Raw genomic sequence first — 27,965 nt, 5'->3', positions numbered from 1 at the left:
GGGCGCCAGGTGGGACTTTCGGACACGAACTGGCACCTAGAGCCCCCAGGCCATGTGGCAGTTTTGGATGTTCTCTGAGCAGAGGGGGCGCCCATTGTCAGGGCTCCATCAGCCCGGAGGCGGGCAGAGAGGAGGGGAGCTGTCCAGGGCGCTAACGCTGAGTGGACACTGAGAACTCTAGAAACGCTGTTGCATAAAACTCTAAAGAGCCCAGGCCGGACGGGAAATACATCAGTTTTGCAGCGTATGGTCCCTGACTTGAGGACAGGGTCATGAAGGAGGCATGTAAAGTCTTGAAAGCAGCCACTGTCAGTACCTACATGAAGGGTCAAGGCTGTGTCCCAATAAAACTTCATTTACAAAAACAGTCAGTGAGAGAGAGGTCTTTAGACCACTGACGATAAGAATGGTGTACCCAGCATGCACTGCGGCTGCCCCTGGCCAGTCCTGCAGGGCAGTATTGCACGCACTGTGGCCGCCCCTGGCACAGCCCTGCAGGGCGGTGTGGCACGCACTGTGGCCGCCCCTGGCACAGCCCTGCAGGGCGGTGTGGCACGCACTGTGGCCGCCCCTGGCACGGTCCTGCAGGCGTGCTGCCCTCGCGTTCTCTAGGTGGGGCGTGCGGCTGTGGCTCCAGCACCTCCCGGCACTGAGGCTCCCTGCACAGCCTCTCACGGGCCGAGCATCAGGTCAGGGCTCAGGCCAGACTTGCTGCCCGGCGGGAGGAGTTACCTCACATCCTGTCTTTCAGCTTCATGAACAGACGTGTCATCTCCACCAACCCCTACCTCGGGGGCACCCCCAACGGCTATGCCCACCCCAGCGGGACGGCACTGCACTACGACGACGCCCCCTGCGTGAACGGCTCGGTGAGTGCACAGCCCCAGGGAGCGGTCGCTGTCGGACATCGGCTGACACGTGATGACAGCTCCATCCCATCTCTCCTGTCCTTGTTTCTGACAAGTTGTCCATCTTAATCTGCATTTGGATACGTAGGCATTTGACACCCGTAGGCAGTTTCTCCTTCAGGGTTCCATGTCCCCGTCATAATTAAACGTCCGCACTCCCTAAGCACTGACTGAGGAGAACACGTTAGAGTGCGAGCCTTGGGTAAGTCCAAGTGAGGTGCGCTGTCAGTTACCAGGGAGTCGTCATTCCCGGGGGCACACATGCTGAGCAAGCACCATCGGAGGCAAATGTGGGAGGGAGGGGAGGAAGGTGGGAAGGTGGCAGGGAGGGAGGGAGGCAGGGAAGGAGGGTGGGAGGGAGGGAGGCAGGGAGGGAGGGTGGGAGGGAAGGAGGTGGGGAGAGGGGGAGGCGGGGAGGGGGGAGGCGGGGGGAGGGGAGGAAGGAAAGTGGGGGGGGGGGAATGCTGCCATAGACGCGGGCCATGCTACAGGCTCAGGACCCTCTCCCTCCGGGGCGTGGCGAGCCGGCGGTGCCCGGCGCTGAGCAGGTGCGCTGTGGCCTTAGCTTTCCGCTGCCGTGTCCCACGTACAATAGCAGCGCTCACCAATTAGCGTGTGTGGACGTGTCTGCACATCACTCCCGTTCATTGGTCGGCTGTGCCGGCCTCCGGGTGGTCACAGGTGAGCTGAGCCATGGATCGAGGGGAGGCTCACAGCCCGTGCTGCCACGTGTCTCCAAGTCCTGAGCGGGTCAGTGGCATCCGTGTCCACGCAGGCTTTAGAGGGGGCACGGGTATGTTTACTGTGGTGGTGTCCAACCCTGAAGGTAGTTTAGATTTTTTTCTCCCTGTTCTGCTTACCCATTCATTTCTCAGTATTTTGATGGATGTTCTCTCTCAGCTCCCTGCTAGCCATCATCATCAAACCCACACCTGCCTTCCTGAGGGCAGGGAGGGGCAGGGACGCCAGCTCTCAGTAATAGAAGCAACTGAAAATCGGGTTCCAGCCATGGCCTCCTCCCTCAGACCCCTGCCCAGCAGTCTGTCCCCGAGCAGTCTGTCCCTCCTTACTTGATTCTCACATAGCCCCCCCGCCCCAGTCCCCTGTTACCCCTCCCCCTCCCCCTCCCTCTCCTCTGTGCCCAGCTCTGTGCTGGGGCTGAGCACAGAACGGATGAGATGCTGCCCTTGTCCTTAAAGGGCCTCCAGGCTAGTGGGTGAGAAAGGCGGTGGGAGGCGAGCTGAGTGGGGACCTGGCCGGGCAGGGCCTGTTCAGGCAGATGGAGGTGAATACTAGGGTCCGTGGTGGTCAAGGGTGAGGGTGTGAGGAGCCTCTCCGGCACCCAGCTGGGCTGCAGGGTCCACTGGTTGGGGTCCTGCCTGAGGCTGGGGGGGGGGGGGAGCCGCGTCCTGTCCCGCAGTGAGAAAGCATCGGGTCCGGCCAGCCTCCTCCTCCGCCCCATTCCCGCCGCCACCTTTACCCGGTGCCTGCAGCCTGCACCCGTGGAGAGGCTGTGCCACCCACCAACCCATCACTTAGGAAGGCCCGGGCAGCCCCTGCAGAGCAGCTTGGGGTGGGGGGGGCGGTCCTGAGCCTCGTCCTGGTCACTGCCATTTTCAAGGTGGGCCCTGCTCTCCTGCCGCATGTGCCCCGCAGCCACCAGCTTCTCTTCTGACCCGCCTTGGCCCTGTCCGCTGCCAGAGTCCCCTCCAGAGGGCGAGCGGTCTGCGTCTCCAGCCCTGATCCGGGCAGCTCGTTCAGAAAGGAAACCCACACCTCCCTCTAAGTCTCTCTCCAAGGCCCTCACCCCTTCCCCAGTCCACACCTGCCACGGGGCATGAGGCATGAGGGTGAGGAGGTGGGAGCCATGGGCACCGCCCCCCCCCCCTCGCCTGTCCCATTGTCCTGGTCCAGGCGCAGCTCAGGCCCACAGGGACGAGGTTGCTCCAGGCCCTGGGAACCTGCGCAGAGGCTCTGCAGGAGGGATTGTCCTGGGACCCTGTGGGCAGGAGCTGGACGCGTCCCCTGTGCAGTCCTCCTGGCGCTTTGGCTCACGGGGCGTCCTGGCCTTGCCCTGCCCAGTTCCCCGCCGCTGGGCGCTGGGACCAGGCCGTCTCTCTGGGGAGGGCTGCTCTTCTCTGTTTATGAGGTTCGCACTTTTGACCCCAAACCACACTTGTTGGCGTTTCGTTTTTAGTAACTCTCAGCCATTCGGGGTCCCCTGAGGCCCAACGCAGGCGTTAGTGAGTCTTGGGGAGGGTCTCTGACACGCACAAAAGTGGGGGAGCACACCCACTTTTAATCTAGAAACTTCTATGCAGTTTCTTAGTTACCCGTGTGACTCAGTCCCTTGGTATTTGGGGGAAATGCTTGTCTAGTCTAGACCCTGTAATCGCCCTGGACAAATGCATGTGCGCCTGTCATTTTGAGGTGCTCATGTCCGAGTTTATCTGCACGTCCCCCTATTTTTAGCTCGTAGCTGGGTCCCAGCATCACCAAAATAGCCGCTGCAGCGACGGCAAGGAGGGCAGCCTGCCGTGAGGTCTGGGCCCTGCTCCTATTTTTATAACAAAGGCTGTAATCACCGTCTGCGGGAGTGAATAAGACGGTGAAATAAGCATCAGCCAGGAGCTAACATTTCTCCGTGTTTGTGAATGCAGAGCAGTTCCTGGAGGCCTTTAAGACTTAAAAGGCTCGCCGTGCTGAGTGCTGGGTGAATGTACCCTTTAATGTCCCTGTCCTCCAATGGCCTGTGCTATTTTAGTCCTTTAGGGAAAGGTTTTCGTCAAAATAGTGCCATTATGTCAATTCTACTTGGAAACCTGTTTTCTGTGATGATTGGATTTCTTTTCAAGACCGTTTTGGTCACGGCACTTCAATCAGCCCTAACAGAGTAGGGGGAGGGGGCAGGCGGACAGTCCCCATAAACAGGTCACCGATGCACTGGCTCCGGGCTCTGAAGTCCAGCCCCTCGGTAACCCCGGGAGCGGCGCACAGAGGCAGCGCCCTGGGCTTGGGAGCCTCTGCCTCAGTTTCCTCCTGCTTCCTGAGATCCCGTGAGAGCTAGAGGCAGTGTTTGTAACGCACTCCAGACAGCGTCTAGAACCCGGTAGTGACCGCAAAGTAAAAGAAGGTGCTCGCTGGGGTCTGCACACGTGTGCTGGGCAGGGCCCGAGCCCCATCCCCGTGTCCCCGCCCGGCATGCCTTCCCCACAGGCACGCGGCTCTGCGTTTTGGATCTGGGGACCCCCGGGATCTACAGAAATGTCACGTCAGCCCTTTCTGTCCTGCTTTACCAGAGGAGCAAGAACTCCCCAAGCCAGCGACTCTGGGGCGATCCTAGGGAGGAGAAGGCTGGCCCTAAGTCCCGGACGCAGGGCAGGCCTCGCGGCCAGCTGGCCTGCGAACGCGTGTGCTTTACAGCAGCGGGCACGGGGGTGCGGGTGCGAACGCCGTGTCCGCGCTAACATCTGCTCTGCTTGTGGCCGAGGCACTAACCGCGCAGCTGTGTGTGTTGCAGTGGGACCCCGACGGCGGCTCGGCCGCGTCCTGCCGCGGAGGCCCGGGAGGAGAGGTGCCGTACGATAACTTGCCGTCTCCGAAAATCTTTGCGCGCTACCCGCCTGCTGACAGGAAGGCTGCTAGGCCGCCTGCCGACACCCTGTCCTGTAACCATTACAAGCAGCCCACGTCCTGCGGGCTGCCTCCCGCCCCGTCTGTCACTAACACCTCTTCTGTGGGGAGGGCGTCTCTCGGGCTCGGCTCCCAGGTACAGCACCGCGTTCCCTCCTCCTCTAGAACCCCTCTAGCCACAGCCCCCCTCCGAGTTTTGCAGTGATGCCCACTGTAGTGAGCGAGGCCCACCTGGGAAAGCAGTGGGCGGGGGAGCTGCCTCCGTACCCCTCCCCGGCCCTGCTGTGGGCTCCGCTCTCCCTGCACACCGGCCCGGGAATTTGGCTAAAGGCACAGACTTAAAGGACCGGGGCGGTAAAACTTGGCAGAGGATTCTTGAGCTGCAAGTGTTTTTAATGTTTCCATTAAACATCAGCACAGGTGGCCCCAGGAGTAGCTGCTTTTGACCTTTAAAAGTAAACTAGGCTCATTCAGGACACTGCGGTGTTTTCCCCAAATGGGCATAAAAGTGCTCCCTGACCCCAGGCCGGTGGCGAGGATTGGGGTTACCGGTCCCTATGTGGGAAACAGCCTTGCTGTCAGACTGTCCCTCCTCATCTCCATAGCAAACGTAGCGTTTCCGTATAAACACTGATGTGTCTTCCTGCTCTGTCAGCCTCAGACTTTGATGCTTTGCATATAGCCCCGCGCCCATGTGTGCGAGCGCCCCTAGAGCAGAGGGGCACGGGAGGGGTTGCTCCCTGTGCCCTGTGTTGGGGGAGCCCTTACAAAGTGACGAGCCAGGGAAGCCCTGGGGATGTCAGACCGGGTGGCACTCAGAAGTCCTCCCGGCCGAGGCTCTCGCCAGAATCACAGCACAGCTTTTGTTTGCTTCTGATTTTTTTAAAAAAATATATGTTTTTATTGATTTTCAGAGAGAGAGAAAGAGGGAGGGAGGGAGAAACATTGATTGGCTGCCCCCTGCATGCCCCCTACTGGGGATGGAGCCCACACCCTGGGCATGTGCCCTGACCGGGAATCTATTCAGTGACCTCTTGGTTCCTGGGTCAGCACTCAACCACTGAGCCACACCAGCGGGCTGTTTGCTTGTGATGTTTGGCGACAGTCGCTCAGAGCCGCCCAGTGAGCCTGAAGGCCAGGCGCGGGAGCCAGCGGCTCCGGCCTTGTTGAGTGCGGCGGTCAGACGCCCGGTGGTTATAAGCGGGGCTCAGGGGTCGTGGCTCGCCCAGCAGCCGAGTGACGGAGCCAAATTTAGGCCCCGCCCACAGCGCAGGAGGCTGCACGGCCTTGGAGCGCGGGCCTGGACACCCACAGTCCACCCCTCCCGCCAGCTGCATGTCTGCACATAGAGCTGTCCATCGCTGAGAAAATGCACCTGCTGGCCTGCAGCCACCCAAGAAGTAGCGATGCTATGGAATTTTTAAAAGCCTGTGGTTGATCAAAATTTAGTTTAAACTGTTTCTACGGCACGCCTTTCTCGCTTCCTTCCTGAGACCCTGCAGTGAATAAGCGTAGTTATGTGCCCGGTGGGTGTCAGTCCCCACGGAAGCGCTGGCAGAGAAACCAGCAGCGGTGGCCGCCCCCCGTCCGAAGCGCAGGCTCCCAGCGTCTCAGCCCAGCTGCCCGGCTCCCCCTGTGCCCACCTCCATCGCAGCTCTCAGCGCACATGTAGCTCTGCTTTCCTGCCCAGGGCGCCCTGCGCCCCTCACGCCCGAACCTCAGCCTCCGGGGCACCCCAGCTCCCAGGGTTTGGGAGCCAAGTTGTTCCTGCCACCCTGAGTTTTTCTGTCAGTGCTAGATGCTACTTACAGCGTCACAGAGGGACGCAGTGTCCCGCAGAACAAAAACACTGGTGTTGTGGATCGTTTGTTTTAACTTCCTTCTGTTTATTTCAACAGTTGAAGAGTAAAAAGCCCCCACTCGCATCCAGCGGGGCTGCAGGAAAAGGCAAGCCCCTGAGCAGCCAGCCCAAGAAGGCCGAGCCGGCCGCCGGCGTGAGGCGCACGCCTTCCAGTGAGTGCACACCCTCGTCCGTGGTCGCGGCTCCTGCGGCTGTGGAGCGGGCTGGGGGGCACCCGTGGAGAGATGGGCCTGTAGCCCATCATCCTTCCCCACCTGCCGGACGGGAGGGTGGTGCGGCCTCTGACCCGGCCTCGGGACCTCGTGCACCAGGAAAGGCCGGGCTGTGCCAGGTACTGGCCTCCGACCCGGCTTCAGGACCTTAGTGCACCAGGAAAGGCCGGGCTGTGCCAGGTACTGGCCTCCGACCCGGCTTCAGGACCTCGTGCACCAGGAAAGGCCGGGCTGTGCCAGGTACTGGCCTCCGACCCGGCTTCAGGACCTCGTGCACCAGGAAAGGCCGGGCTGTGCCAGGTACTGGCCTCCGACCCGGCTTCAGGACCTCGTGCACCAGGAAAGGCCGGGCTGTGCCAGGTACTGGCCTCCGACCCGGCTTCAGGACCTTAGTGCACCAGGAAAGGCCGGGCTGTGCCAGGTACTGGCCTCCGACCCGGCTTCAGGACCTCGTGCACCAGGAAAGGCCGGGCTGTGCCAGGTACTGGCCTCCGACCCGGCTTCAGGACCTTAGTGCACCAGGAAAGGCCGGGCTGTGCCAGGTACTGGCCTCCGACCCGGCTTCAGGACCTCGTGCACCAGGAAAGGCCGGGCTGTGCCAGGTACTGGCCTCCGACCCGGCTTCAGGACCTTAGTGCACCAGGAAAGGCCGGCTGGCTGCCCGACTCTAGGGCTGGTTACGCCCATTTCAGTGGAGGCACCTGGAGGTGCAGCTGCAGGGCCTGGGCTTTGGGTCAGGGGCCTTGGTTTGTGTCCCTGACCTGTTGGTGACTCAGCGACTTTGGGGAAGTCACGTCTATCCTCTAAGTGGGGCTTCCACGTGCCGGGTGTGGAGGAGCAGCTGCCGTGGTTTCTGTGATGAAATAGCCCAGGTGGTCACGGCCTCAGGGCCCTAGAGAAAGACGGGCTTGGAAGGAGTCCGCGTGGCAGGGAGAACAGTCCGTCCCTTTCTCCAGCCTGGCCCCCCGCCACCCGCAGGCAGGTGCTGCCGCCTGCCCCCTGGTCCACGAGCGGAATGACCTCTGGGCGATGCACGCTTCCCTGGGGCTCACGGCCGTGAGTGACAGCCACAGGGAGTGCCAGGCTGCAGGCCGCCCAGCTGGCAGGGAGATGCCCGCCCGGCACCGCACCTCCCTTTCTCCGGGGCCACGCTGTCACCATGTCTGTCAGTGCGTCTTCAGCTGCGACGATAAGACAGTGCCGTTGTGGCCAAGGTGCCTGAGTGGACGAGGGTCACACAGCAGACGCGGGCCCCGGAGCTCCAGGGGCCTGGCCGGCAGGGAGGGTTCCAGGGGAGGGAGTGTCCGTGTTTTCTGACTCAGGCCCCGTGGAGCGGCAGATCAGGCCTCCGCTCCAGCCAGCGCCCTGTACCTGCCGCGTGCACTGCGAGGGGTCTGAGTCACGGGGTACGCGGCGGGCGGGGGGCAGGGGCGTACATGCACACCCGCCTCCGAGCTGCCCAGCAGGGCAGGCTGCTCCTGCCGGGACACAGGTGGCCTGCACGGGAGTCACCCTCAGAGCGGCAGGCGGGAGCCAGCGGGCCACAGCCTGCTCCTCGAGTTCGGGGGATGTGCTGACCTTCGACCTCCTCTCGCAAACCTTACTTCCCTGGCGCAGGCGCGTGCCCGCGGTCACTTAAATCCCTGCTGGTGTCCCGTGGGGAGGGCACCGAGCTTGGGCGAGACCGGGCACGGAACCCCTCAGTCACGGCCGATTTCATTCCCGTGATTGATTCCTCTATTTTATGACGCCTTCTGGAGGGAACTTTTATTAACTGTGGTGACATCTAATGGTGACAAATGAGAGAAAAAATTGCCTTCTGTGTTTTTGCTGCGTTCACTGTAGACCAGGGGAGGGGCACGTGTGCGCTGGGGAAGCGCCTTCGTTTGGAGATCAGAGACGGGGGTTTGGACTCCGCTCTGTCTGCCCAGCACGTCCTGCCCCTGAGCCACGGACAGCAGTGCTCGGCGTCCGCTGGCCGGTTTGGTCAGTTGCCGCCAACGTGCTCTCTGTGCATGCTGAGTGGGGAGGGGCGGCCTCCGGGGCCTCCATCGGTGGCGCTCCGCTGCCGTCTTTGGGAGCGTCACCTTGTCCCAGGCATCGTGAGACGGGCTTTAGATACAAAGATCAAATTATAAAGCCACCCCCACGCGAGGCCTGGGCACCTGCTTGAGAGCGGGCGCAGCTGCGCTGGAGGGCTTCTCGGCCCCTCGTGCCACGGCCTGCGTCATGGCCATCGCTCTGCCCTCTGCGTCTCTGTGACGCCCTTTCTCGTCTAGCGAGGGCATCGGGCGGACAAGCAGCGGCGCACGTGGCGAGAGGATGGAGCTGCTGAGCCGCAGTCAGGCCTGGGCGGTGCGATGCCAGAAGCAGTGGGAGGACTGACCGAGGTGGAATCTTCGAACATGGTGGCCCTGGGCCCGTCTCGTTAGCTTCATCACCTCTTCAGGCGACAAGCTGGGATTCAGACCTAACAGTCGAGCCCCAGACCCGCCCTGTGTTGCCGCTTCCTTCTCATTGTCCGTTCGTTCACCCACTGATGCTATTGCGTGTTCAGTCCGTGCCGGTGCGTAGCTGCTGCTGGGTCAGCAAAGCGCTGGACAGGGCTGTGGGCCAGCTGTGACGGGCTGGGGGAGAAGTTTCAACCTACGGGCACTGGCCACAGCCAGGATTGCATGTGACGCTGACGCCTCCTCCCTGCAGATGTGGGTTGTGCACTGTGGTGAGGTGCCGGCGGGAAGGGAAGAGGATTAGAGGGATTTCTTAATACTGTCTTGTCACGTAGAACATTGTTCCCGAGAATCCTGGATAATCAGCTGGTTCAGACCGGCCCGCTCTCTTCTGTTGGATTCCAGGGAGCCAGCTCTGAGTTGACCGAGCGAGCGGGCTGACCGAGGGCCCTGGGAAGCTCCCTTGTGTCTGCAGGCTAACTGCTTTCCCTGCGTGTCTTTCAGATGCTGACCAGTACAGATACGGCAAGAACAGGGTGGAAGCAGATGCCAGGCGCCTGCAGACCAAGGAAGAGGAGCTGCTGCGGCGGAAGGAAGCCCTGCGGACCAGGCTGGCCCAGCTCCGGAAGGAAAGGAGGGACTTGCGGGCCGCCATCGAGGCGAACGCTGGTAGGAGGGCGCCCGTCCAGGAGGGTCTGCCTCCCTCTGTCTGCCGCAGGCCTCTCATCAGCTTGCGGCTAAGATTCAGCTGGCGGCCCACACTGCGTCCCGGGGGTCTAGAGGCACTGCCCGTTAGCCGAGGGCAGGTGCCGGGTGCGGGAGTCCCGGGACAGGCAGGGGGGATGGGTGCTCAGGTGCGGGAGTCCCGGGACAGGCAGGGAGACAGGTGCCGGGAGCTGTCCCGCCTCTGGCCCGCTGGCAGGGATTGTCTGGAGCCTGAGGGCCGTGAGTGGGCACTGCGTCCATGAGGCATTGGGTTCCTCGCAGGAGGACAGTCCACAGGGACAGGTAACGTTCAGAGGCAGGTGAGAGGTCTCCACACGGTACAGGGAGCCCTGCACCCCAGAGGAGATCCCGCTGAGGGAGGGCAGTGTGAGTATTGGAAGGGATGGGGTGAGGCCAGGTCAGGGGAACCACCGCAGAGCGGAGCTGAGTAAAGGCAGTCCTGGAGCGAGGCAGGCCGCTGTGCTGGGCCAGGCTGGCTTGTTCGTGCCGTCAGGAGTGGGCACAGGGTGGGGGTCAGGGGGAGCCTGGTTAGGGACAGAACTGCGGACACACAGGCCTCAGCTCCAGGCTGGTCTCACCTGGGCAGCTCTGACCCAGGTCTCCGTGTGGTTGGCCCAGCACGGGGGGGGGGGGGGGGGGGGTGGTGGAGCAGAGAGCCGGGGAGACGCCTGCCTCCAGGTAGCTCAGTGTGCGGGAGCCGGGGCGGGGGGGGGGGAGGGCTGGCACACGGCTACGGAGCTGGAGCCTTTGCTGACCGCCTCCGTGACGGGCATGAAAGTGCTCTTGCCACGTAAAGACTGGAGGCGGGCGCTGGCTGGGCAGGACCAAGATCACTGCTCGGAGGCGGGGCGGCTGCCAGGCAGAGTGCAGTGGCAGGCGGAGGGTGGGAGCGGATGGTGATGACGCAGAAGGGTTAGACCCGCTTCTGGCCTCAAAGCAGAGCCCCGCGTGCTGTGCACCGGCCCAGGCCACACACTCAGTTACCCTTGGATTCGGTTTTCTTAGCTGCCCTGTGGGTACAGTGCCAGCCTTCCTGTGTCACTGCCACACGTTGCAGTAATGAAACACGTGTGCCCGGGAGAAACGCGTGCCATGCTCTGTGGAGGAGTGAGGTGTTTGACGTAGGGCCGGAGGGCTCGGGAGGCAGTGGCGGAAGAATCATCCGCAGCTCACGGTCCACGTGACAGATGAGCACGCTGAGGCCCCCTGGGGGCCCTTCTTCCAGCTGCAGCCAAGGCAGGGGTGGGGTGCCGGCGTGGGCGTGGCTCCTCTCAGGGCTGATGTGAGTGTCAGAGGGACCCAGGTCTGGAGCCTGAGCCCCGGCGTCTCCCCGTCCCCCGCTCCCAGGCAGGAAGGCGCAGCTGGCCCTGGAGGAGAAGCTGAAGGCGCTGGAGGAGGAGTGCCGGCGGAAGGAGGCGGAGCGTGTCAGCCTGGAGCTGGAGCTCACCGAGGTCACGGAGAGCCTCCGCAAGGCCCTGGCCGGCGGCGTCACCCTGGGGCTGGCCATCGAGCCCCGCTCAGGGACCTCGAGTCCACAGGTACCGTCCCCCGCGCCCCTGAGCACCGCAAGCACGGCGCCCAGAGAAAACGCCCCCCCCCCCTCGTTCTTCTAGACTGGCCGCCCGCCCAGCCTCACCCAGCACAGCACACAGCTGCGCGTCAGCTCCGACACTCATTTACTTGTAACCCTCACCTGAGGGTCTTTTCCCTTTCCTTCTTTCTTCCTTCCTTCCTTTCTTTTTTTTTTTTTTTTTTTTTTTTTGAGAGAGAGGGAAGGGAGGGGAGGGAGGGAGGGGGGGGAGAGAGAGAGAGAGAGAGAGAGAGAGAGAGAGAGAGAGAGAGAGAGAGAAACATCAATTTGCATTGAGCCTGCAACCGAGGTTTGAGCCCTTGACCAGTCAAACCCGGGACCCTTCAGTCCACAGGCTGACGCTCTGTCCACTGAGCCAAACTGGCAGGTCCTGGTCTTTTCCACAGCCCGAATCCTGGGCCTGCTCTGCCCGGTTCCTCCCATGAGCTGGCCGCGTGCGGTTCCCCGCTCCTGCTGCGGCTGCCACCACGTCTCTGCTGCCGGGGCTGCGGGTGAGAGGGTGCCTGGGAGTTCGAGTCCCCGGAGAGGGGACTGTGAGAAGCACGTGCTGGGCTGGAGGCAGAGGACGCGGACTGGGCCTCCCCGCTTCCCAGCATGACCAGCCGGTTGAGTGTCTCTCTGCGCCTCCATCTTCCTGTCTGTGAGACAGACGTTGGAAGGTGCTCTGAGCACTGGACAGGGACCACACAGACACCTGGTGTCCTCACTGTGGGTGGCGTACCCGAGCCCCCTGTTCCCGGTAAAGGCGCCATCCCTGCTGGAAAGCAGCCCCGCCGCCTCTCTCAGTCCCCAGTGCTCAGGCCCCGGACTCTGGAGAACTCCCCGCTGTCCAGCTGCGAGACCAGTGACGCCGAGGGCCCCGTGCCCGTGAACAGCGCCGCCGTCCTGAGGAAGAGCCAGCCGGCCGGCAGCTCTCCCTGCCGGGGGCACGTGCTTCGGAAGGCCAAGGTCAGTGCCCTCGTGCGTGTGGGACGCCTGCTCACCCGCCTGCCGGGCGCGGACTCTGCGGCTTCAGCGTCGTGTGGGTGGGAGGGGCAGAGGGGCCAGGCGTGTCCCGTCCCACAGCCTTCCACTCGGTGCCACGTGGTGACCTGGTGACCCAGCACAGTCTCCCAGTCCCTCCACCGGCCGCCTGGCCGCTGGTGTCGGAGGTGCCGCAGTGCCTTCTGATGGATCAGCCACTGTTTGTGCTGCGAAGCTTACGACCCCAGAAAAACTTAGAAACGACGTATAGTTCTTTAGAGCAAACAGCTCTGGACTTGGTGGCTGAAGGTGTGCCCCACGGAAAAGCCACACTTGGTGCCACGGCACCTGCCCGTCCAGGCGTGGAGGCCAGGCACCTCCCTCACACCTCGGGCTCTGGCTGCTCTCGCTGCTCTGTCCTCCAGCAGCTCTGAGGCGCTTCCGGGCTGGCTAGAAGCCTTGCTTTCCGCGTGGTGGGTCTGGTGTCCGGTAAGGCAGGGTTAGCCGCTCACTGCTCGTGGCATGTTCACGGGAGGGTCCGGCGACCCACACCCAGGAGTTTGAAGGCCGTGCACTTGATGGAGACGGGCTGGTGACGGAGGGAGGGAGAGCCTCTGTGCGCCTCCCTGGGCCGGTCTCAGCCCCCAGGTCCCTAGACTGCGCCTGAGGGGTTGGCACTGAGCCCTCATCCGGGTCCCCTGTTTGCAGATGGGAATGCGGGGACAGCATTGGCTGCTGGGTCTTTGTGGTCCAAGATCCCAGCTTTACGTGGCGTGCACGCTGCCTCCAGGGGGCTGCTCTCTGCCGTGTTCAGCGTCTGGGGCCTGGGCAGCTCAGCTCCGGCCGCTTCCTCGCGGTGGACGTCCCATGAGGGGTGGCGGCGCGGCGGGGGCCCCGCGACCATGCAGCCCGGCCACCGCCCGGCCGGAGAGCACCGAGGACGCGGCCTCTCGTGGAGAGTGCGATGGAGCAGGGTCTCCAGGCTTCCCGAGAACAGTGACGCGGGTCCCCCAGCGGCAGGAAGGGGTGGCACGTGGCCTTTCGACTCTGGGACAGTCACCCACTCGTCGGTGCCTCGCACGTGTGGTCTCATTCGCCCGCTGGCCTTTTCCGAGGACGAGAGTGGTCCCAGCACTCGGGCTCGGGAATGTTTCCCGGCCGTGCTCAGGGAGCTCCGGTTCCTGCGGAGGGGACTGAGCAGGAGAGCGGTGCCGCCACAGGTCGTGTGCGTGCAGGTCACCGCCAGGGTCTCCTAGCGGAGGGCTCCGGAGTGGCCACGACGTCCAGCTGCAGGCCCAGCATTCCCCGCTCGGCCTGGGAAAGCTCTGAGCCCCGGCGGGCAGCTGTGAGCCCCCTTTGAGCCCCGGTGGGCGGCTGTGAGCCCCGGCTGTGAGCCCCGGCGGGCGGCTGTGAGCCCCAGCTATGAGCCCCGGCGGGCGGCTGTGAGCCCCAGCGGGCGGCTGTGAGCCCCGGCGGGCGGCTGTGAGCCCCGGCTGTGAGCCCCGGCGGGCGGCTGTGAGCCCCAGCGGGCGGCTGTGAGCCCCGGCGGGCGGCTGTGAGCCCCGGTGGGCGGCTGTGAGCCCCGGCTATGAGCCCCGGCGGGCGGCTGTGAGCCCCGGCGGGCGGCTGTGAGCCCCGGCTGTGAGCCCCGGCGGGCGGCTGTGAGTCTAGGCGGGTGGCTGTGAGCCCCGGTGGGCGGCTGTGAGTCTAGGCGGGTGGCTGTGAGCCCCGGTGGGCGGCTGTGAGTCTAGGCGGGTGGCTGTGAGCCCCGGTGGGCGGCTGTGAGCCCCGGTGGGCGGCTGTGAGTCTAGGCGGGTGGCTGTGAGCCCCGGTGGGCGGCTGTGAGTCTAGGCGGGTGGCTGTGAGTCTAGGCGGGCGGCTGTGAGCCCCGGTGGGCGGCTGTGAGTCTAGGCGGGTGGCTGTGAGCCCAGGTGGGTGGCTGTGAGCCCCGGTGGGCGGCTGTGAGTCTAGGCGGGTGGCTGTGAGTCTAGGCGGGAGGCTGTGAGCCCCGGTGGGCGGCTGTGAGTCTAGGCGGGCGGCTGTGAGTCTAGGCGGGTGGCTGTGAGCCCCGGTGGGCGGCTGTGAGCCCCGGTGGGCGGCTGTGAGCCCCGGTGGGCGGCTGTGAGTCTAGGCGGGCGGCTGTGAGTCTAGGCGGGTGGCTGTGAGCCCCGGTGGGCGGCTGTGAGTCTAGGCGGGTGGCTGTGAGTCTAGGCGGGCGGCTGTGAGTCTAGGCGGGTGGCTGTGAGTCTAGGCGGGAGGCTGTGAGCCCCGGTGGGCGGCTGTGAGCCCCGGTGGGCGGCTGTGAGTCTAGGCGGGTGGCTGTGAGCCCCGGTGGGCGGCTGTGAGTCTAGGCGGGTGGCTGTGAGTCTAGGCGGGCGGCTGTGAGCCCCGGTGGGCGGCTGTGAGTCTAGGCGGGTGGCTGTGAGCCCAGGCGGGTGGCTGTGAGCCCCGGTGGGCGGCTGTGAGTCTAGGCGGGTGGCTGTGAGTCTAGGCGGGAGGCTGTGAGCCCCGGTGGGCGGCTGTGAGTCTAGGCGGGCGGCTGTGAGTCTAGGCGGGTGGCTGTGAGCCCCGGTGGGCGGCTGTGAGCCCCGGTGGGCGGCTGTGAGCCCCGGTGGGCGGCTGTGAGTCTAGGCGGGCGGCTGTGAGTCTAGGCGGGTGGCTGTGAGCCCCGGTGGGCGGCTGTGAGTCTAGGCGGGTGGCTGTGAGTCTAGGCGGGCGGCTGTGAGTCTAGGCGGGTGGCTGTGAGTCTAGGCGGGAGGCTGTGAGCCCCGGTGGGCGGCTGTGAGCCCCGGTGGGCGGCTGTGAGTCTAGGCGGGTGGCTGTGAGCCCCGGTGGGCGGCTGTGAGTCTAGGTGGGCGGCTGTGAGTCTAGGCGGGTGGCTGTGAGTCTAGGCGGGAGGCTGTGAGCCCCAGCGGGCGGCTGTGAGTCTAGGCGGGCGGCTGTGAGTCTAGGCGGGTGGCTGTGAGCCCCGGTGGGCGGCTGTGAGTCTAGGCGGGTGGCTGTGAGTCTAGGCGGGCGGCTGTGAGTCTAGGCGGGTGGCTGTGAGTCTAGGCGGGAGGCTGTGAGCCCCAGTGGGCGGCTGTGAGCCCCGGTGGGCGGCTGTGAGTCTAGGCGGGTGGCTGTGAGCCCCGGTGGGCGGCTGTGAGTCTAGGCGGGTGGCTGTGAGTCTAGGCGGGCGGCTGTGAGTCTAGGCGGGTGGCTGTGAGTCTAGGCGGGAGGCTGTGAGCCCCGGTGGGCGGCTGTGAGCCCCGGTGGGCAGCTGTGAGTCTAGGCGGGTGGCTGTGAGCCCCGGTGGGCGGCTGTGAGTCTAGGCGGGCGGCTGTGAGCCCCGGTGGGCGGCTGTGAGTCTAGGCAGGTGGCTGTGAGTCTAGGCGGGCGGCTGTGAGCCCCGGTGGGCGGCTGTGAGTCTAGGCGGGCGGCTGTGAGTCTAGGCGGGCGGCTGTGAGCCCCGGTGGGCGGCTGTGAGTCTAGGCGGGTGGCTGTGAGTCTAGGCGGGCGGCTGTGAGCCCCGGCGGGAGGCTGTGAGCCCCGGTGGGAGGCTATGGCCATGCTTTCAGAGCCACCACATGTGAGCTGGGTCCGAGGACTCAGCGCCGGGCTGCCCCAGAGGTCGCACGCCCCTGACAGCCACTGGGCCCAGGGTCTCTTACGCCCTCTTTTGGCCGTGACCCTGAGCCCTTCACTCCAGCCCTCGGCTGTGTGCCCAGTGGGACCGGTGCCCAGCAGTGGAGTTAGCATCTGAACCTGGTTGGGAAGCACTGGCTGTGGGTGTGGGTAACCTCCCACAGTGAGCCGGGCAGGGCGCCCCAGTGGCGTCCTCCCCACACCTGAGTTTGCACAGCCCAGTGGCCGTCGGGGGCCGAGGAGGGGACAGCCTGGGTGGGCGGCACCCAGGGTCACCCTCCTGCTGCCCGAGGGCCCGGAGGTGCCCCTGGTGTCTCGGGAGCTCCGTTTGGTTTTGCTTCTGCCACGTTTGCTCTGCCGCTGTCGCCATGCATTACGCTGGGACTTCTGCTCCCGGAAAGGTGAGGATTCCCAGCGTATACGTGGGGAGAGGTGAGCAGGGCGCTGTGGCTCAGTGCAGAGGCCTGGCAGCACAGCGGGGTCAGGGTCGGCATCGGGCCAGTGCCCCACGCGGCCGCCGAGGACGGAGGGGCCCTGCTCGGGGCCAGGCGCGTGGGGGCCTCCTTAGTCTTCACGGCGGCCCTCAGTCCTGGGTGGGACACGCTGACCGCCTTCCTGGGTCGTACGGGGATTCTGTCGCGTTTTGAGGACCCGCCATCCTGTCTGGCACAGATGTGCCCCGACACCTGGCGTGTATGTCAGCTCTTGCTCTCACTTCCCCGGCAGGAGTGGGAGCTGAAGAATGGGACGTAGGAGAGCGGACGTCACGAGAGGCCGCGGCTCCAGCAGGCCCGCCGTGCCCGGACCTGGCATACGTTTCTACAGTATGACGTGTCCTGTAAGGAGATGTGCCCGGCCGCTTGGCTCCCACGTGGTCTCTTCAGGCGGCCGGGGTGAGGTGATGGAACACCATCCTCCGCCAGGTGGGGTCTCGGCTCCCCCAGTGCCAGCCAGCCAGCTGCCGACGGGGTGCGGTGGGGACTGGCCAGGCCGCCGGGAGCGTGTCGCCCCCAAGGGCAGTGTGCACTTGTCTGTGTCCCCTCCCCCTGCCTGCCCGCCTCCCCTGCCGTCCCTGAAGCCACCACATGTGAGCTGGGTCTGAGGACAGCTGGGAGGCGCTTCCCTGGAGCTTCTGGACAGGAGCTCCGTAGCGGGACGTGCTCTCTAAGCTCCTCACACTTCTGTGTGTGCTGCACTTCCCCTCGGGGTTCCCGGAGGCTCCTACCGATTTTATGAGGATGTTACTGCTTTGGAAAGGCCGTGAGGGTTTTGGATTCTTCGCCCTGTGTCCTCCTTCCCAGTACCACCCCCACCTCCTGCACTGGCGCCACAGTGGCCCATGGAGAGCTGGCAGCCTCACGGGCACACGGCTACCCTTCCCTTCCTAGGCGTCACGGCGGGGGCCCTGGAAGTCGCAGGTCTATAGCCATAGCACGGAGAGCAGGAGAGGGCCTTCCAGAGCCTCCAGCCCCCCAAATCCCCCGCCCCCAGTTTGCAATTCCGAGCCATAGCCGTGTCCGTGGACCTGGGCTCGCCCCTCCTCCCGGCACACAGGCCTCATACGGCCTCCTCATCACTGTGCCGTCTGCCTCCCGGGGAGCCCCTGGGTGACCCCCTGAGACCCAGGGGACAGGGTGCTGGCCTCCACGCAGCCTAGCAGCCCACACTGTCCCCAGGCCTCTCAGTGCTCGCTGGGCGCCAGGGTCCTGTGGGGGCTCAGGGTTGGGCTGTATGGGACGTGACCGGCTCCACGGAAGCCAGTCCCGCGTGAGGAGCTGGAAGGTGCTTACCTGGGCTCCACCCGGGGCCTGAGCTCCCTGCAGAGCCGCCTGCCGGGACGTTGGTCAGGAGGTCGGCCCTGGCCTGCCCTGCTGGCCTCCTCACACCCAGGATGGCGCTGGAGGCTGGTCCCCCAGCACTCAGCAGTGACCCCGGGGCGGGTCCGGCCTGCCCTGCTGACCTCACACCCAGGATGGCGCTGGAGGCTGGCCCCCCAGCACTCAGCAGTGACCCCGGGGCGGCCCGGCCTGCTGGGAGCCAGCGCAGGGAGCACCCGGCCGCACACAGCTCTCTTCCTGGAAGGGAAGGCTCGCTCTCCCGTCGCCTTGCAGCTCCGGGTCCAGTGGTTTCCAGTCAAGCGAGGCCTCACTCGCCACTGTGCCTGCAGCCGCCCTGGCCCAAGAGAGCCTCCAGGTCCAACTCACCACACGGGAGGCCCGGCGGTGGGCAACCTCCCGGCCGTGTGCGCCTGCCCGGGGTCCAGCCTTCGACTCCTGGCGGACACAGGCGGCGTTCGTAAAGCCGGGTTTTAATCCCCTTCCATAACCACAAGCCTTTAAGGGGGGCGGGGAACGTTCCGCTGGGGAGACGGGGTGCCCCAAGGGGAGGCTGCTGACGCCCACGATAGCGCGTCTCTGTGTCCTAGATGTGATCAGAAACCAGCTTAAAGCATTTGCTTCCAAGTGAGTTATTTATTTGTGTATGTTCAGTAAGTATAGCTTCTAATTTATATCTGTACATAGTAGACACACCAGGCTTCTGTCCGATGGGGCGAAGTCCTGTTGCCCTGGGAGAACCGGGTCCCTTAACAGATGGTCATGTTCAGAGCGCGGGCCAGACTCCAGGGGTCCAGACGGCATGAGAGGGGGCTGGGGGGTGCCCTCGTGGTCTCAGCCCCTCCTGCTGGGCCTGAGGCCCTGCCAGCCTCAGAGCCCCTCCACTTTTACACCCCCCATGCCCAGAGCAAAGTGGTGGTGAGGGGCTGTCAGGCCTGTGGTCCCCTTTGCCCAGAGGCCCCGGGGTGGATGGCGCCACCACGGCAGGCGGCTGAGCGGGATTGTACCACAGGCCGGACTCACGGGGCACGGCCTCCCGCCATCTCTTCCAGCTCTTCTCTCGGGGCAACCCTGGTGACCTCAGACACCCATGGCACAAAGCCAGCCTTGCCCCCGACACGGGTGCACCATCTCCCTGTCCCTCACTTGTCCTGGCTGTTTCTGAAAACCCAAGCCCTGGGCCAGGTGGCCATTTGCCACCTTTTGCAAAGTTTGTTTCAAATCCTGGGCCTTGGGCCCAAAGGCCACACCCAGCCCGGAGCGGCAGGCTGGTGCGTCAGGGCTGTTTATGCACCAGGTCATGTGACAGGAGCCCCGGGATGGGTGCTGGGCGCACCAGCAGGGCCCGCAGCCGACGCGGCCTGGGCAGCCAGCGCGGACCGGCGTCCCCACAGGGGCTCACTCCCGCCAAGGGCGCAGCAACATTGAAATGCACAGCGATTGCCTTCTTTTCTAATGTAATTTTTAACAGGAAACAATGTCAGCTCGTGGCACAGTTTTAAAGAGGGTGATTATCATTATTATTATTATTATTTGTTCCTGCTGTTACGCTGTCTGGTCACCCCGTGGTGGCTGCGTCGATACTGTGAAATGAACTGAAGATGAACTACCACCTTCGTGCCCCACACGACGCGGCGGCACGGAGGACGCGGAGCCGCCTGGCCGCGGGCGTGGGCACGGGCGCCTGTGAGCGGCTCCCCGGGGCGTCCCCAGCCTCGCCGTGCAGAGCCGGTGCCCCCGGCTGCCCGCTAGTCGCCACGGAAGATCTTTCCAAGCGGGATCGCCGACCCTAGTTCTTAGGGGCCAGAGGGTTTTTAACAAGAGACTCTGCATTTGACTTGCTCACGGGAAGGGCGTCTAAACTCTCACACCAGCCTTTACACCGCAGATCTTCAGCGGCGACCGACCACGCTGTCCACTGTGAGATCTTCTACTAAGAATGTAATTCTTTCCTTACTGTGTTTTTTAAGAACTAAAGTCCTGTTTAAGGTTCTCTGTGACAGACGCAGGAGGCGGAGGGTGTCCTTAAACAGACTGTGTTGGCAGCGCTGTTTAAATGACTGTACATAGATTTTCACTGTTTCTCAATGTATTTAATTCATAAAGTGAAAGATTTTATCAGAAGAAACTGGCCGTGGAAACATTCGTTTCCATTTGCCCCTTTTGTAGCCGCCTCACTTGAGTTTCTTGCTGAAGGACTGTCCTGTTCTGTCCTGTCCTGTCCTGTCCCCGCGTAGCCCGGACCGGCGCCTGTGGCGTGACTGTGTGTCGTCAATAAACCACTTTCCAGGCCTCCTGTCTTCTTCCCACTGACATTTACAGAGAGAGGGAGGGAGGGGGAGGGTGGGGAGAAGAAGGGAGGGGGAGGGAGGGAAAAAAGAGGGAGGGAAAGGAGAGGGAGGGAGGGAAGGGGGAGGAGGGCGAGGGAGGGAGAGGGGGAGGGAGGGAAGGAGGAGGGAGGCGGAAGGAGGGAGGGAAAAGGGGGGAGGGAGGGGAGAGGGGGAAGGAGGCGGAAGGAGGGAGGGGAAAAGGGGGCGGGCGGCCGTGTGCCAAGGTTGCCTGTTACTCTGGTCCTCTGACACCTAGGACTTGGCTGCCTGGACGGGCGTCCTTCCCAGGCTGGCCAGGCCCTGGGGAGAGTGACGGGCTCGCTGGAGCTCACCTTCCATGTGCAAGCCAAGCTGAGCCCCCCGACCCACCCCAGGGGCTCCCCGGGCCCAGGCACTCAGACACTGCCCCCTGCCACCCGCCCGCCCCAGGGCAGGGACCAGGCACCCAGGACAGCCTTCGCCCCAGCACTCCTGACACCACTCAGCCCAGCCGCCTGAGCCTGCTGGCCGCCTCCCTGTGGAAACCACCAGATGGTTCTTGCTCAGGTTGTCCCCTCTCGGCCTCCTGACTGGGTCCACTCTTTCCCGTGTGGCCCGGCGTAGTCTAGCACGGCCAGGCGGGGTCTAGCATGCCCCAGCGTGGTCTAGCATGGCCTGGTGTGGTCAGGCGTGGTCTAGCGTGGCCCGGCAGGGTTTAGCATGGCTTGGCAGGGTCTGGCGTGGCCCGGCGTGGCCTGGTGTGGGCTAACATGGCCTGGCGTGGTTTAGCGTGGCCCGGCATGGCATGCCCCTCCACTTGGGAACTTGACCAGCTCCTGTTTTCCATGGCCACCGTCTCCCATCTGTCGGCCTCCCCACTGTGGACACGGAAGCCTGCGCCCTCTCGCCCAGCGGGAAGGTGTGGACGCTGAGGCCAGGCCACTGGTCTCTGGTTGGAGCCGCTTGCTCGCTCCTGTCTCGCCCGTCGAGTGGGACAGGGACAGCCCCACAGGCTCCGTGTGAGGCTCCTGGGATGAGCGTAAAGCGTCCACACAGCCACCGGCTCAGCCCCCAACGCCCCGCAGGCCACGGAAGAGCCACGTCCTGCCCTCCCAGCGCGGTGACGGCGAGGCCTCCTCGTTCTCCACCCAGATCCCACGGAAGGTGAGGAGGTTCCGGAAGGAAAGGAGCGTAGCCGCCCTCACGTGTCCCGAGGGGAGGACGGGGCAGGCTGCTCTGGCCCTGGGAGCACAGCCATGAGTGAGACCCGCTCCTGTGCTGGCGCAGCAGCGACGACCCAGATGGATGACGGCTACGCATTCAGCGAAGGGCCTTCCGTGCCGCCTGTCCCAGGCCCTGGGCGGCTACGGGCCGGGCGGGGATGCGGCGGCTCCACCAGCTGATCTGGAGGCGTCACTGGGCGACAATAACACAGACGGGTAAACAGCAAAACACCCCGTCCATCAGCCCCTGCGTTCAGGCAGCGTGAACGCCAGCACAGGCCTCGGTCACAGAGAAGGGGAGGGCGGCGGCGCTCGGGCCTTGGGGAGCGGAGGGGAAATGGGTCTGTGGGGGCTCTTGGGTCACAGAGAGAAGACCCACTTGGGTTTCATGTCTCCTAAGCCCGCAATTCCCAGCAAGAGCCTCGCCCACACCAGTTCCCAAGCAGGAAGGTCCCACCGGGTGTCAGTCCCAACCAGCTCCATGACCCCCAGCACCAGCGCCCCCCAGAGGGAGGACTCCCACCTGATATCCCCCTCGGCCCAGGTCCAACCCCAACCCTAACCTTAACCATAATGCAGGTCAAACCCTAACCCTAACCCTAACATTAATGCAGGTCAAACCCTAACCCTAACCCTAACATTAATGCAGGTCAAACCCTAACCCTAACCCTAACATTAATGCAGGTCAAACCCTAACCCTAACCCTAACATTAATGCAGGTCAACCCTAACCCTAACCCTAACATTAATGCAGGTCAAACCCTAACCCTATCCCTAACCCTAACCCTATCCCTAGAGATAGTGTTAAGGATAGGGTCAGGGTTAGGGATAGGGATAGGGATATGGTTAAGGTGAGGGTTAGGGACAGGGTCAGGGTTAGGGATACAGATAGGGGGGTTAGGGTTAAGGATATGGATAGGATAGTGATAGGGTTAGGGATAGGGATAGGGTCAGGGATAGGGATAGGGTCAGGGTTAAGGATAGGGATAGGGTCAGGGTTAGAGTCAGGGTTAGGGGTAGGGTCAGGGATAGAGTCAGGGATAGGGATAGGGTCAGGGTTAAGGATAGGGATAGGGTCAGGGTTAGAGTCAGGGTTAGGGGTAGGGTCAGGGATAGGGATAGGGTCAGGGTTAGAGTCAGGGATAGGGATAGGGTCAGGGTTAGGGATAGGGTCAGGGTTAAGGATAGGGATAGGGTCAGGGTTAGAGTCAGGGTCAGGGATAGGGTCAGGGTTAGGGGTAGGGTCAGGGATAGGGATAGGGTCAGGGTTAGGGTCAGGGATAGGGATAGGGTCAGGGTTAGGGATAGGGATAGGGTCAGGGTTGGAGTCAGGGATAGGGATAGGGTCAGGGTTAGGGATAGGGTCAGGGTCAGGGTCAGGGATAGGGTCAGGGTTAGGGATAGGGTCAGGGTCAGGGTTAGGGATAGGGTCAGGGATAGGGATAGGGTCAGGGTTAGGGATAGGGATAGGGTCAGGGTTGGAGTCAGGGTTAGGGATAGGGTCAGGGTCAGGGTTAGGGATAGGGTCAGGGGTAGGGATAGGGTCAGGGTTAGGGTTAGGGATAGGGTCAGGGTTAGGGATAGGGTCAGGGTTAGGGTTAGGGTCAGGGTTAGGGATAGGGTCAGGGTTGGAGTCAGGGTTAGGGATGGGGTCAGGGTTAGGGATAGGGATAGGGTCAGGGTCAGGGTTAGGGATAGGGTCAGGGCTAGGGATAGGGTCAGGGTCAGGGTCAGGGTTAGGGATAGGGATAGGGTCAGGGTTGGAGTCAGGGATAGGGTCAGGGTTAGGGATAGGGATAGGGTCAGGGTTGGAGTCAGGGATAGGGATAGGGTCAGGGTTGGAGTCAGGGTTAGGGTCAGGGTCAGGGATAGGGTTAAGGTCAGGGTCAGGGTCAGGGTTAAGGTCAGGGATAGGGTCAGGGTTAGGGCCGGGATATCATTGCTCTGCCCGCATGTCCTGATCCAGCGGCCGAGAAGGTTAACGTCATGGCCTCCCCCCCTGCCCCCCCCCCCCCGGGGTCAGGCGCTGCTCCCGGTTCCTCCCACGGGGCGCGGCCACGGGCGCGGGGTCCGCCACGGCAGGAGATTTCAGGTACACGCTGAGGAACAGGCCCACAGTAAGGCAAACAATGTCACGCTCACTTCATCGTTGTTAAAAGCATCACAAGTGGTTTATTGGTTTTTAAAAAGGAAACATAAGAAAGACCCGATGGCATCTCTGTCGTGTGCATCTACCCAGTGGGCACAGCCCGACGGGGACGCCTCGTGGCTGCAGCAGGCCACGCCCTCCGGTGCCTGTGGGGTGGGCACTGAACGTGACCCCAGATGGCTGTGGGTGGGGAAGTGCAGGGGAACCAGGTGCCACCTTATTTCCAGGTTCTGGGCCCAGGTACTCTTCACAGAATGACATGAGCTCCAGGGAGAACGCCAGTGGCCAGGGACAAGCCTGCCCGAACAGCGGAGAGGGAATCGCGGGGCTCAGGGTCAGAGGGCGGTCACGCACCGGCACCGGCGAGCGGGGGCAGGGACTGTGTCCAGGGGACACCATGCCGACCCTGACCTCGGGCCTGGACGGTGTCTGGCACTTACAGGCGGGTGGGGTGGGCGTCAGATGCAGGGCTCCCGAAGGTGTCTTTGGAGACTGCACCCCCCAGCCCCCCCTGCCCTCAGCCCCCCCTGCCCTCAGCCCCCCCCATCCTCGGGCAGAGTCTGGAGGTGGCCTCTGCAGGAGGCACCCAGAGCCTCCACTGGTGGGCAGGGGTCAGGGAGGGAGCACAGGGACCCCTTCCCGGCTGTGGTCTCAGAGTCCCCACTGTGACACAGGGCGCTGGACTGGAGGGGTCCCCCACTGTGTCCAGGGGTCTGTTCTGGGGTGACGTCCCCCGGGCTTCATCTGGACTCACCCCAGCCCAGCCAGCAGGTCACTAGCCTGGGCTCTGGTGTCCCCGGGAAAGGCTAGGCCGGGCCACCAGAGGGCCCTGCCGTGTAAGGGGGGCGGGGGGGGGGGAAGGACCAGTTCGGGGAGGGAGACCGATTCCGGGTTCAAGGCAAAGGGGAGCATCCCCCTACGTGTTCACACGGGGACCCCGAGGCCGCGTCCCTGATCCGGCACCTGTGAGTGGGCTGCCCTGCCCGGGGCGAGGGCTGGGGCCGAGGGAAGGTCACACCCTCTCTGAGCCTCGGTGCTGCGTTTCCGAGGAGCAACGGGCTCTCCAACCCCCAACCTCGCAGGTTCCGGGCTGCGATGTGGTCCCTGAAGCCCTAAGAACTGCAGCAGCTGGGCCTCTGCCAGGGCCACCGCGCCGGGAGGAGGCGCCTGCGCGGGGCGCCGCCCGCTGGCCGGCTGCGGAGCTGCAGCCCTGTGGCTCCCAGGGGAAGGCCAGCCTGGGCCCCACTGGCCCAGGGGGAAGGGTGCCGAGGCCACGAGCAGCCCTGGGCATTCTGGGCAAGGAGTCCCCGCGACTGGGGCTCTGGCCGCCACCCCGATGGCTACGGCTGTAAGGTTGGAAGTTGAAAGAAACCCCACAGCTCCTACAGAGGTGCCCCATCACCTGCAGTTTGGGGTGGGGGTGGGGGGGCAGCAAGAGGCTCCCCGATGCTGGAGGGCGGGCACCCGCGGAGACGCACTCAGGCGGCCTGCCCTCCGTGGGGCGTGACGCGTGTCCAGGTGCAGCGCGGGGCTGAGTGGGTCTGCGGTTCCGGAGGGCGGGCAGCCAGGCAGGCTCACCTCCCCGACCCGGGGGACCCGCCTGGCCACCACAGGTCAGGCCTGGGCCGGGGTCTCAGGGTCCGGAGCAGCCAGGCAGCCTCGCGGAGTCCAGGGGCGGAGACGTGCCCAGGTCGGGTGGGCAGCGGGTGGCCGTGGGCTGGGGTCCGGGGAGGGCGGTGGTCAGCTGCCCCCCGTGCGTCCTGAGCAGAGGCAGGGGCGTGGGGGCTGGCGTGGGGACAGCCGGAGGAGGTGGCTCTTCCGCGGTCTCTGAGCGATGCCGGTCCCGCAAGGCGCCGGCCGCGTGGGTGGTCCGTGCCCGGGGAGGGGCCCCGGAGGGGGGGGGCTCTGGGCGCCGCAGCCATCAGCTCACCAGGTAGCTGTGCATCTCGCGGGAGTTGATGCTGAGGACCACGCCCGAGTGGTTCCCTAGGAAACAGACGCCGTGTGGGCACAGGCCAGGCGGGCGGGGCGGCGAGGGCCGCGCTGGGCGTGGGCACACGGGGGCACAGGGGGGCCCAGAGGAGCCGTGCGGGGGGGTGCCCGAGTGCAGGGCGGCGGTGGCGGGGTCTCAGGGCTCCCAGTGGGTGACTGAGCGGGTGCCCAGTGCTGCCACGCGCTGTGGGCCCCACGGGCCTCTGAGGTGAGGCGCTGGCAGCCGCCCTGTCCACCCACTGACCTGTGGCGGGGCCACCCGGGGCGTGGGCACTGCGGCCGGGAGGCGGCAGGAGAGGGGCACAGTGATGGGCTCTGAGACAGGCACAGCCGAGCGGCCCGGGGAAGGCGCTGACCGCCCCCGGCTCGCGGCCCCGCCGGCTCGGGTGGCAAGGGTCGGGGGACTGACGCTGGGGGAGACCATGTCACCTCTCGTCCTCGGGGGTCCCCTGTGACCTGGGATAATGGCTGCGCCCCTTAAAGGACCGCTGTGGGGGCTGAGGGGAAGCTGCACCGAGGCCATGGGCAAGGCCTGGGCACACTGAGCGCTCGGGTGAAACCATCCATTGCCCTGGCCGGTCTGCTCAGTGGTTAGAGCGCCAGCCCATGCACCGCAGGGTTGTGGGTTCGATTCCCAGTCAAGGGCAGGCACCTCCGTTGCAGGCTTGCTCCCTGGCCTGGGTCAGGGGACGTGTGGGATGCTCCTCTCCCTCCTTTCCCTTCCCCTCCCCTTCCCCCTCCCTCTCCTCCCTCCCCCTCCTCCCTCCCCCTCCCCTCTACTCTTTCTAAAAACCAATGGAAAAATATCCTGGGGTGAGGATTACAAAAACAAACAAGAGGATGTGTTATCATCCCCCTATCACCCCCTCGCTGTCCTTCAGGCCTCCCAGCTGCTCTTGCCTCCCGACACCAGCTTGGAGGCCGGGAGAGCAGCGCCCCTGCAGGCTCCTGCCCCAGGCTGCCGGCCGCCTGCCCGTGGGAGGAGGGTGGGCCCTGAGCGGGACCCTGACCACCTGCCCCGCAGAGCAGAGAGGCCTGAGGAGGAGGAGGAGGAGGGGGAGGGGGAGGGGGAGGAGGGGGAGGGGGAGGGGAGGGGAGGGGGAGGGGAGGGGAGGGGGAGGAGGGGGAGGGGTCACCGGGGCTGCAGCAGTCGGGTGGGGGCACTGGCTTTGTTGAGCTTCGGGCTGGGCTCCGGCTCCACCTCCTATCCGCTCAGTGAGACGCAGAGGGTGAGCGCCACTCTGACCCTCAGCCTTCTCATCTGTCAAATGGGCACATTCCCCGGGCCGGGAGCTCGGGGAGGCCCGGGAAGCACCCGCCAGAGCCAGGAAGCTGGAGTTACCGTCCCACCTGGGAGGCTCCAGACACCGCCTGCCAGGAGCACCGGTGGCTGCGGGTGTGGGGGACGGCCCCCCAGGCAGGCACCGGACCACTATCCCTGGCCCTGGGGGCTGCCCTCTCTGCGCCTCGCTTTCAATCACTTTGACAGGGAGGACAGTGAGAGGACACAGCCCACAGGTGAACAGCACCCACAGAGCTCACCGTGTGGCCAGGGGCGGGGACACCCCTGGGTGGAGTGGGTTTGGGGGTGTGGGGGGCCTATGGGGGGTGGGGTGGGTTTCGGGGAGGACGTGGGAGCCGTGGGAGGGTGGGGTGGGTTTCGGGGAGGACGTGGGGGCCGTGGGAGGGTGGGGTGGGTTTGGGGGTGTGGGGGGCCTATGGGGGGGTTGGAGTGGGTTTCGGGGAGAGTGTGGGGCTGTGGGAGTGTGGGGTGGGTTTTGGGGTGTGGGGCCGTGGGAGGGTGGGGGGCCTATGGGGGGTGGGGTGGGTTTCGGGAGGCGTTACCTAGGGTCTGCGAGTGGAGGTCGCCGTCTATAAAGTCCTCGCGCTGGACAGAGCCCGGGACGCCCTGGCTGTGGCCCAGGGGGCTGGTCATCTCCTGCTCCTTCGCGTTGTGCATCTGCGCGTACACCGTCCTGTCCGGGCGTTTCCTGCGGGCAGAGGGGGGCGGGGGGCTCAGGCTCCTCCCAGGCCGCCCGCCCCAGTGCCCCCCGCTAGGCCCCGGGCCAGCCCCTGTGAGGGCCAGACACATCCCTGGGTCCCCGTGAGCCCCCCCTGCACACGGGCCCTGGGGCTGAGCCTCTCCTCCGCTCCCCAAGCTGTGAGGCCCTGGGCGCCTCCCTCACCCTCTCTGAGCCTGGTCCCCCTGAGGGCAGGGGAGCAGAGGGGAGGGTGTGGAAGCTCAGTGGGTGGTGAGCAGCTCTGGACCAGAGGGGGAGTCAGACAGAGAGTGCCCCACCCCCAGGCCCAGGGCAGGTACTGGGAACTCCCGCCCTCCTGTGGTCTGCTGAGGGGGGGCAGGAGGGGGGCCCTGTGGAGGGAGGGGGCCTGAGGGAGGGGCCCTGGTGGGGGAGGGTCCTGGTGGGGGAGGGTCCTGGTGGCGGAGGGTCCTGGTGGGGGAGGGGCCCTGGTGGGGGAGGGTCCTGGTGG

At 64.8% G+C, this 27,965-nt stretch overlaps 2 protein-coding genes across 3 annotated transcripts in view; one reads left to right on the top strand and one right to left on the bottom strand.

The window, feature by feature from the left end:
* AFAP1 (actin filament associated protein 1) overlaps positions 1-18,701 on the top strand; it is an 82,325-nt gene extending 63,624 nt beyond the window's left edge. Inside the window, exons 13-20 of the mRNA XM_059676429.1 lie at positions 752-869; positions 4,429-4,677; positions 6,440-6,554; positions 9,569-9,733; positions 11,138-11,328; positions 12,168-12,329; positions 16,695-17,893; positions 17,973-18,701. Coding sequence (XP_059532412.1) covers positions 752-869; positions 4,429-4,677; positions 6,440-6,554; positions 9,569-9,733; positions 11,138-11,328; positions 12,168-12,329; positions 16,695-16,721 — 1,027 coding nt within the window. The 3' untranslated portion in view covers positions 16,722-17,893; positions 17,973-18,701. The remainder of the gene's footprint in view (positions 1-751; positions 870-4,428; positions 4,678-6,439; positions 6,555-9,568; positions 9,734-11,137; positions 11,329-12,167; positions 12,330-16,694; positions 17,894-17,972) is intronic.
* Positions 18,702-24,020: 5,319 nt separating this feature from the next.
* The window catches only part of SORCS2 (sortilin related VPS10 domain containing receptor 2), a 227,484-nt gene continuing 223,539 nt past the window's right edge, over positions 24,021-27,965 (bottom strand). For both annotated transcript variants that reach the window (XR_009450089.1, XM_059676365.1), the window contains 2 exons: positions 27,321-27,466; positions 24,021-25,469 (listed from right to left, as the gene is read on the bottom strand). Coding sequence is in view for 1 of the 2 variants with exons in the window: in XM_059676365.1 (XP_059532348.1) it covers positions 25,405-25,469; positions 27,321-27,466 (211 nt within the window). In the remaining variant the exon portion in view is untranslated. The remainder of the gene's footprint in view (positions 25,470-27,320; positions 27,467-27,965) is intronic.

Source organism: Myotis daubentonii, chromosome 1, assembly GCF_963259705.1.
Source record: "Myotis daubentonii chromosome 1, mMyoDau2.1, whole genome shotgun sequence".
Classification (NCBI taxonomy): Eukaryota; Metazoa; Chordata; class Mammalia; order Chiroptera; family Vespertilionidae; genus Myotis; species Myotis daubentonii.
This window is presented reverse-complemented; position numbering and strand designations above follow the sequence as displayed.